This window comes from Hyaena hyaena, unplaced genomic scaffold, assembly GCF_003009895.1.
Source record: "Hyaena hyaena isolate Hyena2069 unplaced genomic scaffold, ASM300989v1 scaffold_699, whole genome shotgun sequence".
NCBI lineage: Eukaryota > Metazoa > Chordata > Mammalia > Carnivora > Hyaenidae > Hyaena > Hyaena hyaena.
In genome coordinates this window covers 512702-530030 of record NW_024081332.1, presented here as the reverse complement: position 1 = coordinate 530030, position 17329 = coordinate 512702, and the positions used below count along the sequence as shown (strand labels likewise).

The 17329-nt window shown below is 41.0% G+C and overlaps 1 protein-coding gene across 2 annotated transcripts in view; it reads left to right on the top strand.

The window, feature by feature from the left end:
• The window catches only part of KCMF1 (potassium channel modulatory factor 1), an 80201-nt gene extending 63545 nt beyond the window's left edge, over positions 1-16656 (top strand). For both annotated transcript variants that reach the window (XM_039217609.1, XM_039217608.1), the window contains 4 exons: positions 6366-6467; positions 9616-9790; positions 11831-12113; positions 16032-16656. In XM_039217609.1, coding sequence (XP_039073540.1) covers positions 6366-6467; positions 9616-9790; positions 11831-12113; positions 16032-16293 — 822 coding nt within the window. In that variant the 3' untranslated portion in view covers positions 16294-16656. The remainder of the gene's footprint in view (positions 1-6365; positions 6468-9615; positions 9791-11830; positions 12114-16031) is intronic.
• Positions 16657-17329: the final 673 nt, after the last annotated feature.

Below are 17329 nucleotides of genomic sequence, written 5' to 3'. Positions count from 1 at the left end.
TATATAATTTAAATTTCTGTCCAAAAAATATATTTAAGGGGGTGCCTGGCTGACTCGGTCAGTAGAGGATACAACTCTTGTTCTCAAGATTGTGGGTTTGAACCCCATGTGGGATGTAGAGAACAGTCAGATGCTTAACAGCTTGAGTCACTCAGGTGCCCCAAGCATCTAACTCTTGATCTCAGGGTCATGAGTTCAAGCCTCACGGTTGGGCTCCATGCTGGGCATGAAGCCCTACTTAAGAAAAAAAATCTTAAAAATAAGTAAATAAATAACGTATTTAAAACCAAAACTTAGTTATTTAGTACTTTTAAATCATGCATAAAAATGTAAAGGGTGGCTCAGTTGATTGAACATCTGACTTTGTCTCTGGTCATGATCTCACTGTTTGTGGGTTCGAGCCCCATAACAGACTCTGTGTTGACAGCTCTGAACCTGGAGCCTGCTTTGGATTCTGTGTCTCTCTCTCTGCCCCTCTGCTAGTCTCTCTCTCTTGCTCTCAAAAATAAACATTAAAAAAAATCTTTTTTAATAGGAAAAAATGTAAGGAAAATTAAAACTTTTGTATATAGCAAAAAAATCCTAAAATTCAAAATCTACTCTTTAGAAGCCTGTGACGGTTCAACCTAACCATTAAAATGAGGTGAATGGAACTGAGGAGAAGAAGAAATTCAATACAAAGTAACTCCTACTTCATTATAAGTTAATTTTAGTGTTGCACTGTAATAATAGAAAATTAGGTTATAATCCAGTTGAACAGTGTGCTGACTCAAATCTTGAAAGGACCTAGGTCTATATTGGCAAACTGGGTGTTTAAGGTGTAAGTGTCTACAACTTAGATTCTTCTAGGCCCAAAAGGAGTTTATTAACCGTGAAGCATGGATTTTCCAGTAGTGCTTTATGCATGTCCTCAAAGAAAGACTCCAGTATTCTGTCTTATATTTATTATATCTACAAATTTTATAAGATGAACTACTTCTAATTGGGTAGGAGATCAAAAAATCTGACATTACCAATTAGCCTCAGCAGTGGTTAGCTGACTAGAGTATCAACTTTTTGTTTGTTTGTTTAACTCTATGGATTAAAACACAATGTGTGTGAAGGGTTTTTTTTTTTTAATATGTCATGGTTTTAAATTCTAATAGCTCTTTTTGTATCATCACCTTTTAGTAAAAGAAACTCTTAAAAACATTCCATTATATTGCAAGTGATTAGAAAAGTTTGCCTAACAGAACAAATATGGGATATATCTAGAGGTGAGTTTAAGAGCCCTTCAAAAGAAGAGACATGAATTGTAACCTGGTTTGAATAAGTAATGAAAAATACCTCCCAACTTTTTTTTTTTAATGTTTTATTTATTTCTAGGAGAGAGAGAGAGAGACAGCGTGAGCAGGGGAGGGTCAGAGAGAGAGGGAGTCACTGTCTGAAACAGGCTCCAGGCTCTGAGCTGGCAGTCAGCACAGAGCCCGACGCGGGGCTCGAACCCACGAACCGCGAGATCATGACCTAAGTGAAAGTCGGACGCTTAACCGACTAAGCCACCCAGGCGCCCCTACCTCCCAATTTTTAAGAGATGAAACTCAAAAAAAGAGAGAGATGAAATTCATATGAACTTGAATGGTGGCAGGTTCACCATTGTTCACTGCTTCGTAATTTCACTGTCTTCATTACTTAATATTTTTATAACCCAGGATATTAAGTGAACACTGGGTTGTCCCTCAGTAAATACTTAATGAATTAGTTAAGCCATAGTAACAAAATTATAGTGTAACAAATTTGACTGGTGAGAACTTACATTAACTTTATTAGCCCACCTGGACTTCCTGGCTTAGATCTTTAACTGGAAATCAGATGCAGTTGTAAAGAGTAACACAAGAGAAACCGTGTTTATTACAGTCCCAGAAGGTGCCTGTATCTGAAACAGCACTCACAAGGCTTTGTTTACATGTTTTCTTTTAAATTCATATAACCTACACATTTAAAAAAAAAAAAAAAAAAAGACGACCCTGTCTTAAAAAGAAGCTATTTTTGTAAATGTCCCCTCCCTGGCTCATATTCTCTCTCCCTCTTTCACTCTCGATAGATAGATAGATAGATAGATAGATAGATAGATAGATAGATAGATAAATGAAAACAAAACAAAACAAAACAAAAACAAAATAAAACCTGTTTACTGTTAACAAAAGCATTAGTGCCCCAGAATTGGAGTTCAAGGGCAGTTTTAAGTGGTCAGAGAGGATGATGCTTCAAAGTGGGTCAGCCTCATGGTAGAGAACCAGCCTAGCTCTCAGCATCTGTTGAATGATTTTGGTGCAAGACCGGTCTCTCTGTAGTGTTGTGGTCTAGTAGCTTCAGGTAAAGCCAGGTTATATGCTGGATCAGATAGACAGTTTTTTAAAACACATTTTCTGGAGCAGTGAACAAAATGGCCAAGAAATTTGTTTATGAAGCCTATCCAAAAAAAAAAAAAAAAAACAATGAAGAAGAGCTCACTGCTTCATGAGAACTTAACTCCTCTGTGGTTGTTTTTGAAGTGCTACATAGTAGCCAGAGAGAGAATGCCCGCCAGTGTTGGTGTATGAGCTCAGGAAAGAGGCTGGAGGAAATCTGAACTTGGTTTTAGTCCAGTTGGTGATTGTATAGGGAAGAATGTGTGGAGTCCTAGTTTAAAAACAAAACATACGGGCACCTGAGTGGCTCAGTTGATTTGAGTATCTGACTCTTGAATTTGGCTCAGGTCATGATCCCAGGGTCATGGAATGGAGCCCCTTGTTGGACTCTGCACTGAACGTGGAGCCCCCCCTTAAAATTTTTTCTCTCCCTCATACCCTCTCCTCTACTCACATGCTCCCTCTCTAAAATAAAGTAAAATAAAATAAATAATTTTTTAATGTTTATTTTTTTGAGACAGAGACAGAGTGTGAGCAGGGGAGGGGCAGAGAGAGAGGGAAACACAGAATCCAAAGCAGGCTCCAGCCTCTGAGCTGTCAGCACAGAGCCCGACACAGGGTTCAGACCCACGAACAGTGAGATCTTGACCTGAGCCGAAGTTGGATGCCCAACCAACTGAGCCACCCAGGTGCCCTTAAATAAAATGATTTTTAAAAAATAAAAACCAAGCATGCTGATTGTAGGTTATTTTTTTAATGGACATAATCTGTCACAGGGAAAAATGTTCTATAAATGTTAGTAGTGATCTGATGTATGTGAAATAATGACTTCAGAAGGTATGGTAGCCACCTGTGTTAAGAATCCACACTGAGTGGGGTTGCTCGCTGGCAGTCATGCACTGGGACTACATGGAAAGTGGAAAACTCCAGTGTGTTATTGGCATGGGATTTCATCTCAGTACATGGATAAAGGTGTCCAAAGGGCTGCAGATAAAACGCAGGACTGATGGTGAGCCTCAGTAGTAAGATGAGGCAGAAGGGAAAGACTCAAACAACAGCAAAGACAAGACAGAATAAATAGCAAGGATATTTGTGATTAACAATTTGAGCAAGGGGTGGGTGCCTGGGTGGCTCAGTCCGTTAAGCATCCGACTTCGGCTCAGGTCATGATTTCACAGTTCATGAGTTCGAGACCCACATCGGGCTCTGTGCTGACAGCTCAGAGCCTGGAACCTGCCTCAGATTCTGTGTCTCTCTCTCAAAAATAAATAAAAACATTTAAAAATTTTTGAGCACGGAGATAGTAAATACAACATTTCATGTTTCATTCCACAGGGTAAATATTTATTATTTTTCAATACCATTGTATATTTAAGCTGTATTCGCCAAACTTCTCTAATTATAAGGTAATTGGGACCCTTGTCAAAAACAGATTTTCAAATCTCCTACAATCAGTTTCAAGGCAGGGGCCTAGGGAATTGTGCTTTTACCAAATACTCCAGATGAATTATATCCTCAGTCGATTTCAGGAAACACTGAGTTATGCCAATTCAGTATGCCTGAACATTGGCAAAGTTGTCATTGCGTTAAGCTAATGTGTTACGTGGAATTTCCTTGTTCAAATAATAGATGTTACTATATCATGTGGCAATAGAAGTATGATATATTAATGTTGACAGACTCGTATTTTAACGTTAATAGCATATCCTTTGTGTGGAATTTTCCTGCCCTCTGCAACGTATTAGGTGTCATCTTGTGGAAGTAAAGACACACTCAGAATTAAGCAGTATTCTACATCCCGGGACATCTCATAGGTGCTTTTCTCATTTATAGGAGACTATTGGTCCTGTGAGGACATTCTTAGTACATTTGATATCTGTACTTTCCCATCTTGTCTTCCTTCCAGGGATGCATATTCTCAAGGATACTTTTCTCATCCAAGGACATTTACGTGTGTCCTCAAAGTACTGAAACTTCTACAGTTATCTTTGTGTAGTTCAAGTTGTGCATAGACTTTGTCCAAAGGCCAGTCTGAAGGAAATATCTTAGAAGGAAGATACCCTTTCCTCATGATGGTTATTTTTCCTTGGGATAAAAATCTTTACATGTAATCTTGTGGTATTGTGCTAAAGCTCTACATAGTCCGGCACCTGTTAAATTGTTGCAAAACCGAGAGACTCAAAAATATCTAAGCTGGCTTGTTTGTTTGAGTTTTTAAACTGGAGGTTGTTTCTGCTTCTCCAAACCTGTTCGTCTTTTTGCTTTAAGCAAGTCTGGTCACAGTTCCCAAACAACAGCCAAATCACACTGTCCTGCATTTCTCAAAACTGTTGACTAGCCAGATGAGACAGAAACACACAAAAAGTAAAATAAGTACAGCAGACGCTGCCTGGCAGTATCATAGTACAGGAACGATATAGACAGGAAACCTAAATTCCTGGGGAGGAGAGTGATCATCTATAAACTTATGAACAGATACAATTGCTTTTCTCTCTGACCAGCTTCCTGGCACCTTCTAAGAAAGGCATGCACATGTTTATCTTCTGCTTTCTTCATTTCCTTGCAGGCACGTTCCTATATGACCTCCCTTCTTCATTTGTACACTGTCCTACTTAAATGTTATTTCTCATAAGCATCTTAAGGTTTTCTTGAGGATATTTCTCAGACTCCTGAGGCAGATATAATCAGGACAGCTGAGAGGAACTGGGATCAAATCAGTCAGACTCTCAGGGGACTTCTGCTTTGTAGTCGTGAGAAGACGGTGATTTGTGTTGGCTGAGGCTCTGGGAAGCAGATAGTTCATTTTCCCGTCTGTATCCCAGTATCAGCCTTCCAAGTTTTGCCTTGCCCCTGCCTCTCCGTCTCTTCTTCCACTCCACCGCGAGCGGGCAGCAGGGTCAACCGAGTGCCTGCATTTTACTCCAGGTGAAAGAATTTAGGGACACAACACATGTATTGGCAAGATGAATCACATGTCCTAGCCTCAGCTCTTTTATCCCTAGAGAGCTACAAGCCTAAAGCTCTGTACACGTCCGGGGGCTCCCTTTGGCTGTGCTCCTTTGCTTCAGACCTTTCTGCTCTGCTCTGTTCTTTAGCTCTGAGGTTCTTTATACCTTAAGGCTTGGCTTCCACTCCTAGATCATCGTTTACCCATTTGGATTTCTGGAAGAGAAGGGGCCTTTCCTCTCATAGTTCCTTTCTTTTGATCCTTCCCCTCTTCTTCCTGTGTCTCCACTTCTCTTGAAACTACTGCTTCAGACACTACATTTCCATCCTATGAAAGCTCCCCTGAGCTCTGCATATGCACACACCTATCTCTTGCTCTAAGGCTCATGAGAAGTTGGTCTTCTACTCCTTGACCTTAACCTGATCACAAGCTTTTATTCCACCTCCCATTCCTCTGGAAGATAAAGTTCTAAACATGGGCTCCCATCCCCATTTTCCCTTGGAATTCCTATTCATGAATTTATAGAGCATATTTGCATATTATCAGTAATCACTGTCTTAATATATGAGCTTGTATGGTGGTATTTTAATAAGAGCTTTGCTGTCATATTTGGAGATTGGCTCCCAAATCTAGCTTATGTCTCCATCTTTACCATTTAAGACCAGACTTGGTCAGATGTGAATGTGCACTAATTAAATAGCACATCTTTAAAAAAATTGTTTTTATGGCAAGTGTTTTGTTAGACCATGCAAATGAGCCAGCCAGGCTGTTAGAAGGCTTTACCAGAGCTCGAGTTTGAGCTCTTTGTCTAAAACCGTTGTGTCTGACCCTGAGAGGTTATGTGTTGTAGTTGTAAGCAACAGCGTGGATGTGCCGTAGTTCATATTGAGGCTTCCGTTGCTGTTTACTAGTTAAGGATCTCTATTGTGTTTTTGCCTGGTTAAAACTCAGTTATAGTAAAATATTCATCCAAAAGATGTCTGATCATTATCCATCTATTAAATCTGCTTTCTTTACTTTCATTTCAGATTTGTCCAATATGTGCAGCATTACCTGGAGGCGATCCTAATCATGTCACGGATGACTTTGCAGCTCATCTTACACTTGAACACAGAGCCCCTAGAGATTTAATATCCTTTTAAGAGGCAAGAAGGGATAGAGTTGTTTGTAATGTGTGTCATTTTGATTATGTTTAAGGACAATATACCCAAAGAGATAAGCTAACTTCCAAATTATTTTAGTTTATTTGCCCTTTCTTAAAAGTGACTCCGTGTTGAGATGCAATTTATTTCTCTTGTTACGTGCTGTGCGTGTCACATGAACAGCACTCACTAAGTAAAAGTTGCCTTGCCCATCTTCACTTCATTACGGTCAGATTTCCTTAAGACCGTTTGACCAGGTGATGAGTCTTCAGCAGGGTGTTTTCATGCAAAAGAGGAAAATGCTAATCCAAATTAAAATCTAATGAAATATAAGGAGAATTGATTTGCTTCCCCTCTATGTTCTCTGTTGCCTTACCCTGTTCTAGGGGGGGTGATGAGCAGGGGTGCATGATGGGGCTCCTTTCCCTTTGGGAGTCCCTTCTCCAGAGATAGCCATTCCCCGCCCCGTCTCTGAATAGGGTAGCACAAGGTCAGGGCCAGCTCTGCAGTCCTTTCCCACTTTCCTTTCTGCTTCCCTTTTGCAAGTCTGACTCTCAGCAGTTGCTAGCGATGTTCCCTGGGATCTTCAAGAGATGAACGGCCCACCAGAGTAATTAATTTTGTACACTGTGTGCTTCTTATTTCGAGTTATGAATTGTTTTTCTAAAACTATCACCTATTAACTTAGGGGTCCATTTTCATGTAAAGGTTTCAGTGTTCATTACAGTTCGAAGTAATTCAAGAGCTAATCACAACTTTTCTCTTTGCCAGACTTTATTCTGATTTCTTTGATTGCCTCCCAGCATTCATAATTCAGCCTTAGTCCTACTGAGGAAGAAACTGGTTTGATGATTTTCTTGTCCCCCAGCTCCCATCCCTTGCTCACGGTTCCCAGTTTTCTAATTGGCAGCATGGCCCTTCAGAGTTAGGGGAAGATAAGAAAACTAAAGGAAATATAAAGATATGGACCCAACCTAAGAAATTAGAACGTCAGCCAGACCTGAACCAGTCAAGGGTCTAGTAGTCGTTGAACAGAAGAAACCACTTTTCCTCTCTCTTAAGGGCTGAGGACCCTGAAAGTGTAATGAAAGCTGTGAATTTTTTTTTTTCTTAAAGAGAATAAGAAAACCCGAATAGGCCAAGAATACTTAAGTCTTTGAGTCACTTCACATTTTATGTGGAAGAATCTTATAACAATACTGAGCAGGGTTATGCTTGATCCCTGTTTGTTCCATCTTCGTGGAGAAGTAAGACAAGTAATTTAAAGCCAAGCTTCTCCTGATCCTGAACTTGTTCAGCAAGTTCAGGGGCCTGTAGTAAAAGGAGTATTGATTCAGTAGGATGTCCCATGTCATCTACATCTATTTTTGTGAGATTTTTATGTCTCTGGTTATCAAGAGAAGATTAAATTATGCAAAATATAAGAATAAGAGGAGGCACATGTTGCATTTTAGATGCCTAACAAGTATTGCCATTAAGCTCTGGAAAACAAAATTTTGACATTGCAGTTATCCTGGAAACCCACTGATTTTTCAGGTACTTCAAGTGCTGCTGTGTGGTGACTTTGTCATGAGGGAATGGCTTCTCTCCAAGCCTCATAAGCACCAGAACTTTTTTTTTTTTTTTTTTTTTTTTTGCTGTTTCGATGGAACCTTCCTAAAGTGTACTTTTTATGCCCAGATCCCTTTTTAAAACAAAATACAATGATCATAACATCATTTTCTGTAGAACCCAAACCATTATCATGAATGCCATGATGAAACAGTACATATTTTAGTGGCACCTGAGGGCTTCATGTAACCACTCATCCTATCCCTAAGTCACTCCAAAATCATCAGCTGAAAACTGGGAAGCCAGCAAAGTTATTCTGTGCCAGGGTACCTGGGTGGCTTAGTCGGTTAAGCGTCTGGACTTCGGATCAGGTCATGATCTCATGAATCATGAGTTTGGCTCCTGCATCAGGCTTTCTGCTGTTATCATAGAGCCCACTTAAGATCCTCTGTGCCCCATCCCCTTTCTGCCCCTCCCTGTCTTGCGTGCTCTCTCTCTCTCTGTCTCTCAAAAATAAATAAATGTCTTTTTTAAAAAGTCATTCTGTACCATATAGCTGTTCCGTGTACTGCTTTGAAAAAAAAGTCTCTCTTACTATGCTTTACCCATACATTTGCCTGCGTGGAAACACAAGGCTGTCTTCATGAGTTTGGGCTGCGGTTCACTACTCAGGACCTTCTTTACTTTGAGTCAGCTATAGAAGATGGGTGAGGCTGCTAGATTTGACTTTTTTTTTTTTTTAAGTAATCTCTAACAGCCAGCCAAGCGCCCCTGGGAATTTGACTTCTTGGTAAATGTGGGATTACTCTCTCTCTGTCCACTTCTATTAAAAAATTCAAATCTGGTTTTCAGTTTAGCAGCAGCATTAAAAAACAACTTGAAGACAGATTAAAACTAATAACCAAAAGGAATATTTTTCTCCTGAATTGAAAGTATTCATACTGGGGGCACCTGGCTGGCTCAGTGAGAGAGCATGTGACTCTTGATCTTGAGGTGGTGAGTTCGAGCCCCACGTTGGGTGTAGAGATTACTTAAGTGAATAAAACTTTAAAACTGTAAAAGAAAATTAAATAAAATTGCTCATACCATTCTTTTCTCATTACAGATGATAATTGAGATTTGATTAGCATAGCTGTCCTCAGATATAAAAATTGATGCTTATTAATTCTGGTTACTTCAGTATGAACATGTATGAAATTCAGCCCTGAGGTCAGGGTAAGGCAATGCCTTGGGTGTCTGACCCAACGGCACCTTTCACCCCATCTAGTTATTGTTGCTGGAGCCTAGGAAGAAATTTCTTCCTATCTGGAAAAACATCTTTCCCCTTTGAAAACACACACACACACACACACACACACACACACACACACACACTATACACATACTCACATGTTGCTTTATATTTGTGTATCTTTTTTTAGTGGTAATAGCCCTTGTAGATATGGCTGGGATCTTCGCATTCTAAATGAAATGTGCTATTTTTAAATGCTTACAATTTAGGAAATCTGCGTGTCTAACAAGGGCTTGAGTGATTTTTTTTTCTTTCTGTGAAATACTTGGGTTCTTTTCTTAACTTTGGAGTTACGATGAATCGAGTGGTGTTCGACATGTACGTAGAATGTTTCACCCTGGCCGGGGACTAGGAGGTCCTCGTGCTCGTAGATCAAACATGCACTTTACTAGCAGTTCTACTGGTGGACTTTCTTCCTCTCAGAGTTCATATTCTCCAAGCAATAGGGAGGCCATGGATCCTATAGCTGGTAAGTTAGTTTCCCGTTAATAAAAGAAATGGCCAGGGAGGCCATTCTTTTGAAATGTTTTGGTGGAATTTATGTTCTTAGTCTCTCATCATGCTCCTGTATTCCTTCACAGAATTCCCCCAATTTTATTAGTATAAATACTTTAAAAGTGGGCAACATAGTTTGTATTATTCTGACATTTCTGTAAGTACTTAGAAGGTAATACGAAATGTCTCCGGGCTTTATTTGTGGCCTCTTTTGAAATCCAAGAAAATGATCAAAGATTTCAGAGTCGAAGACTTTCAGAGTTCCCATGGTTTAACCTCCACAAGCACACAGATAATAAAACTAATTGACAAGACTGAAGAATTCAGCTCTTTTCATAGAAGAAAGTAAAGTAGGAGTCTTCTCTGTTCTTGCCTTGATTTGAGAACTGTATTCTTAGGGAACTTACTGAAAAGTACATATTTTAATAGCTTAAGAAAATCTTATTTAAACAAATGACAACATTTGTATATGTAGTTCATAGCCACGTCTAGTACATGGTCTAGTACATGGCCAACCTGTATTGAGAAGCCAGCAACAGAGCAAAGAGGTTGGAGGTCAAAGTATAATGTCAGAAATCACAGTAGCCGTAGAAGTAAGACACACGAGACACAAACAGGCTAAGGTAAGACTCTGGGAAGCCTGTACAAGTTCTGAAATGTGTGCACATGGTGGACTGTGCGCCTGGAAATCGTGATGCACCCTGCAGAGCACCCTGGGACCCCGGTAAGTGTGAACCTGGGGTACAGACTAGGAACAGTTTTACTCATAAAACACTCTTAAAAATGTACCAGCCTACAGACATAACCTGTTAATTCCAAATGTGCGTTGGGCATTTGGATGTGCAATAAACCCTGTACATTGAGTTTGGGGGATTTTAAAAAATGTTTCTTCATCCAGAGGGAATATTTACCTGCTGTCTTTGTTTGCAGGATGTAAAAGTTCATTTCTAGAAGCAAAATTCAAAAGTGAGAAGTTCTTTCCATTCAGTTTTTTTTTTCTGTCAGTGAAAATTAGTTTATTTTAGTCATAGGCTATATGAAAGACAGGTGTAAGAACCTGTGGGATAAAACAACAGTGAGCGAGGAAACAGAAATTACCCTGTTAATGAGTTTTAACGACGAAGAGCTATTTGCTAGCCTGGGAATGTCTGCAAGGCAGACAGTTCCATGTAATTCCACATAAGCTAGGTAAAGCTCTCACATGGGACAAGGCATTTCCTGCACCTTACTCAGATGAGAACTCAGGGACAGAGGTCCACATTGCTCTTGATGAGTTCAACCTTATCGAAACAAGAGAGTCTGGATTGTAACAGGCCACCAACTAGGCTGTACAGTCAGGAGCCAGTTAGCCTTACTGGGCATCACCAGTGATAGTCCCGTGGTATTCTGCAACTCTCAAATGACAGTACCAGAAAGTGCCAGAGAGAAGGCAAAGGTGAGTGGTGCAAGGGTCACAGATAGGAATGATCCAGGCCTCTTGGATGTAATTCTGATCATCATTCAGTCATTGAGTAAACGTTTGAGACCTACTATGTGCTAGGCACTGTTCTAGGAGCTGGAATCGCATAAATGGTAGACTTGATCCCTCCTTTCATGGAGCTTGTGTTGGAGAAGGTTTATATTATGATTGGACCAGCAGGTGATCGACTATGTTCTACTTAAAAATGATTTTATATGGGCTAATATTCATGTATCTGCATTCCCCATGCACAAAGCTCCTACCTCCTGGAGGCCTCCTGAAAGATACTGAGGGGTGCCTGGCTGACTCCGTCAGCAGAGCATCGGACTCTTGGCCTTGGGATTGTAAATTCAAGCCCCATGTTGAGTGTAGAGATTACTTAACAAATAAAATCTTTAATAAAAGAAAAGGTGCTGAGCTACCAGCTGAACTTTATGTTGCTATGGATACCTGCCTGTTGCCCATCGTTTTTAATGTTCCTCTAAAAGAGGGCTCCTCAGCATTTTATTCCACGGCGTCTAAGGAGACGTTAACCCCCTTCTTTTCCATTGGCAGAGCTGCTATCTCAGCTGTCAGGAGTGAGGCGTTCTGCAGGAGGACAGCTTAACTCTTCGGGCCCTTCTGCGTCGCAGTTACAGCAGCTGCAGATGCAGCTGCAGCTGGAACGGCAGCATGCCCAGGCGGCGCGGCAGCAGCTGGAGACCGCCCGCAACGCCACCCGGCGCGCCAACACGAGCAGCGTCACCACCACGATCACGCAGTCCACGGCGACGACCAACACAGCTAACACGGAGAGCAGTCCGCAGACTGTCCAGAATTCCCAGTTTCTTTTAACAAGGTAGTTCATTTGTCTGTACGACTTTGAGAAGCAGTGTTTTATTAGCACCATGTGATCCGAAATGATCTTTTCTGTGCGTTGTCCGTGTTCCTAAAGGCTGTTTGATCAGACCCTTAAAACTCAGATTTCTAAGCAAAACTGCATATTCAGTATTTCCCCAAGAATATGAAAAATAGTGGTTAACGCAGAAGTGCTAGTGGTCTCGTTCCCACAGTAAATTATCATCTAATCTGAATTTTGTCCCCCTATTTTGCCCATAAACACCATGTCATTACATTTAGGGGACATATTAGGTATATTTATTATCGTAATGAACATTGCTTTCTTTTTATTGCCAATTTCAGTCAGCTACGAAATATAAAAGGTACAGGAGAGGATTTCACAACATAGTGGTTTTCTTCTGAGAATTTCTAAAGAAGCAGGATTTAAATTCCTGAAGTCATTAGCACAAACAAAAGTGACAGTTTAAAAAAAAAAAATCTTTACCATGATGTAAAAAATAGACAGTATGCCCAGGAAATGGTTTTGCTGGATGGAATAGAGTTCTTACCTGCTTCTGAAAATTACCATCAGCAACTGAACATAATCTTCTCCCAAGCCTATTGGCATTTTATGTGACTTTTAAGAATATAAGGAATTTTAGAAAGAATAGTGATGAGTAGACTTAGGCTCAGCAGGCAATGAGCCTGGACTAATCTGGGCCTTTAATGGAGCACAGAGGAGTATAAAGTAAAAACTGGAAAGTGAGGGAGAAAATTAGCATAATATATCAGTTATCTCTAAACTGATGCTAAAAGACAATATTAACTCTCTGCATATTTCATTTATATCATACTTTTAAATATTGCTGTTGGTACAGTGGCACGTGTGCATAGTTATAAATAATATATTGTAGATGCAGAATAAAAATGATTACGAACCCGTCTAGAGCCTCAGATTTGCCTTTGGCAAATCATTTCACTTCTCTAAACCTCAATTTTATCATCAATAGCCTATGAGTTTTACCTCATGAGAAAGAGAATCATTTTGAGGATGAAATGGAGTATCAGTATATATATATGGTCTAGCTGAGTATCTGACATATAATAAAGGCCCAATTAATGGTTCCCATTATTCTCATTTGTTAGGGGCCTAAAGAGGAAGTTTTAAGTGGGGGAATTTACCTTTGGATTATCTCTGCAAAGTCAGTAACTGTGCTTGGTTATTACCAGAAATGTTGCTTCAGCGTAAACCACAGAGCCACAGATGATCCAAGCTGCTATGTAGCTTTCTTGTTGGATCTTCCAGCCTGGCACATCTAGATACTTCCTCAAGTAGGGGACCTAACAATGTGTGTATCCACTGAGAGTTCACTGACTCTGGGTGGGATGAATGTCTTTGGAAAAGACATCTTCTCACCTTTGACCCTCGGCCCATTCTTTTTCTTTAGTCCGAAACTCAGTGGCCTTGATTTGGGACTTTCTCTCTGTAGTTCTTCTTCACCAGACACCCAGCTCCCAGAGCATGGGGTGGGTGGCCTTTGAGTGGCCTTCCTTGGATTCTGGTCATAGCTGCTTGAAGAGCCCCTTCTGTCGTCTGATATAGTACCTTGCACAGTACCTTGCAGACCACTTCTCCCACTTTTCACTGCATCCTTCGATCCTGACTCATAGATTTATCTTAGGCAATATTTCCAAAAAAAATGTTAGTTGGAACTTTATATATTCTAAAGAACATGTAGAGTTACTTAGGTTCAACTTTTTTTTTTCCTGACGAACAGTTTTGGGCATAACTGTATAACAAAAGTAGTTTGTTTATTGTTGGGCTTCTCAGAACTTTAAATAAATGAATACGCATTATGACTCTTTAAGGGGAAGAGAGCTTCAAGGCTGTAGTATTTCCAAAGAAAAAGCCTGGTCTCTTGTCACAAAGCTGTTACATGATCTACATGGGGCCAAGCCTTATCTTTGGCCTCTTTAGCCAGGGATAGTTCCTGTTCGTGTTACCCTGGAACTCATCGTGGGGAAACCGTTGCCTTGGGATCCAAATTGTTGGTCTTCTAGAAAATGATTGTCACAGTGCTTATGTCAGATGTCAGTGTTTTTGGTAATGGAGTCAGCTAGTTTGGCTACCTCCCAGTTTGAAGATCTTCACAAGCTTTGCAGTTACTTGTAGATTCCAAATGAAGTTGGGCACATTAGGAGCTCTAGCCCTGGTACCAGATTTTATCTACCTTTTAGGAATGAAATATTTTCTCAGTTATTTCCTAAAAACAAAAACAGTAATAATACAGGGCACCTGGCTGGCTCAGTCGCTAGAGCATGCGACTCTGGGGTCTTGAGTTCAAACCCCACATTGGAGAGTCTTAAAAAAAAAAAAAGTACTGTTCAATTCCATGCTTTCCAAAGGGTTGGGGACCTCAGCCTGTATGTCTCTGGTTTGCTCACTATGACCTATCGGTCATGTGCAGGTAGTGCTAGCACCAGTCACTTCCTTTCAGTACAGGGTTTAATGACTTTTCTATAATTTCTTTCCAGATCTTTTTGTTGTCTTTAAGTTCTGAAATTTAGATCTTTTCATTTGTCTGAGTCACAGATCTAATCATTCAGTGGTTTTGAAATCGGCAGCTGTGAGATTTTGAGCATGTCACTTAACCTCTGCTTCAGTTTCCTCTTCCTGTAAAATGTTAATAATACGACCTAACTGATAGGAGTTAAAAGAGATAATAACATGCAAAAAGCACTTAGGACAGAGTTTGACCCATAGTAAAGGCCCAGTATGTATTATCACTTTCAGCATAGGTAGGACAGCAGAGAGCAGGTGCCTGTCCGCAGAGGAGCATGGGCTCTCTGGGAGAGGCACCTGTCATGCACGCCTGCTGGGCACCCTTGCACTCTCACGGTCTTCTCCCTGTTGGTTACTTGTCCTCACCCCAGCACTCCAGCTACTTGCCATTTCTTTCTCCACCCCCCCTTTTTTTTTTAGTTTATTTAGTTAGTTAGAGAACAAGAGTGTGTGTGTGAGCTGGGGAGAGGCAGAGAGAGAGGAGAGAGAGAACCCCAAGCAGGCTTGATCTCATGAACCATGAGATCATGACTTGACCCAAAATCGAGTTGGATGCTTAACCAGCGGAGCCACCCAGGTTCCCTCCCTTTCTTTTTTTGACACTACAAATGTAAAGAAATAAAGTAAATACTGAAACTAAGCAGAACTTCACATAAGTCATTAATCAGATGAGTAATAAGAATTCAACTCTTAACGTCTGTCCGGTGTCCGTGCAGATGAACCAGGTTTCCCAGTTGGTGCAGAGCCCCTAAGTCATCTATCAGATGAGCGTACCCGGCTCTGCCCTGCTGCTCAGTCCTGGGTAGAAGGGGCGGGTGGGGGGCGGGGGGCATGTGCGCGCACGCGCGCGCGCGTGTGTGTGTGTTCCTGCCCTCTCACCCTTCAGGAGATATCTTCATATTTTAGGAAGGATTAGATGGAAGTATTAGAGAAAAGTCAAGGGTACTTTTAAGGTTTTTTTCAGCCGAATATTCCAGTCACTAGTTTTTGTGTTACTGCCCACAGGTAAAATTCCGGTTAGGAACTCACTACTCCCTCAAGCAACACTACCTATTGGAAATCTTGGTTTCCTCAGGAAAGTGCTCACCGCCACTTTATCCAGAGGGAGCGTGAGAAGTCTGTGTATTTTTTCTCACTGAATTGAATTAAAGCATAGATTTGCACCTCAGGGTAACAGGGTTGCTGCAAGTGTGGGGAATTCACCTCAGCATAGTGAAGGTGATAAATTAGAGCGAAGGGTTTCAGCAGTTATGTCTCAGACTCTGAGTTCTGCCACCTAAAAGCTGGCACGCTGGAAGAAGTGGTCGAGATGGACCCTACACTCGTTCGCTGACGTTTTACCTATAAAGATCGTGTCTTTTGTATCTCACGCAGGTTGAACGATCCTAAAATGTCGGAAACGGAGCGCCAGTCCATGGAGAGCGAGCGCGCGGACCGCAGCCTGTTTGTCCAAGAGCTCCTCCTGTCCACTCTGGTGCGCGAGGAGAGCTCGTCCTCCGACGAGGATGAACGGGGGGAGATGGCAGATTTCGGTGCTATGGGCTGTGTAGATATTATGCCTTTAGATGTTGCTTTAGAAAACCTAAATTTAAAAGAGAGTAATAAAGGAAATGAGCCTCCACCACCTCCTCTTTGATGACATCCCAATTCGCAGACAATGTCCTCTGTGCTGTATTTGCCAATGAAAGTGGACAACAGCTATCTTGGGTTTGTTTGGTGATTGTAACTTCAGGTCTGTCACTCTTGTTACATTGTGTACATTCAAAGGAAGAGAGAAAATATATATGATAATCATTTCCACTTAACTAATTTTTACTTCTAGCAGGTAAATGTAGGTAGCAGTGCAGGGGTGATCTCTGCTCCCTGTACCTTGACATGCAGAAGGCTCTCCTAATACTCCACATTCAAACTGAAGAGGAAAATTGAAATCTCTTAATGAAGCTGCTGTGTGTATTTATGAATATTAATGAATAAAAACTGCTTGGATGGTTTACCTTAACTACTGCATGAGGTTTTTTGCAGCGTGCATGAGTTTTAGTGACCTTGTTATTTAAAAACTTAAATACAAGGAGTAAAACTTAAACAAAAATAAAAGCCCAAAGCTTTCCTGAACATTATTCAATGGTTACACGGCAAGAGTTACGTGGCGAAGTAGCTTTTGAATAATGTCTGCCTGAATCACCTTTCTTTGTGTGCCTCCTACGCACAAAGCCGGCTCTGCAGCGGAATCTGGGGGTCGTAGCCGGTGCCGCGCTCCGCCCTGTGTGACTGTCCTGCCGCCCTGTGGGTCCTCTCACCCGTGCGGGGCTCCGCCTGTCTCTCTAACTCCTCTCTAGAAGACGCACCAGTAAAGCTACTGTCGGAATCTGCTGCAGGGGCGTTTGTGCGCCCTAAAAACGAATCCTGTTCATGTTTGTTTGAAGTTTTTACTTTTTGTGGTTGTTTAAAATTTTTTTCAATTGTTAAATATGTTTTATTCAGGTGTGGATGAATTTCATTTATTCACTGTTCAACAAAGTTAACCTGAATTATGTTGTCTTTGTTTTTGAAAATCTCACATTCTCAATCATACTTTGCGTTATTTATGTACTTGCTTCGTAGTTTGCCGAGACAGATCAGATCAGGGGAGCTTTGAGGATTTGCCTTCCCAGATTTTGTCAGTATATCACAAC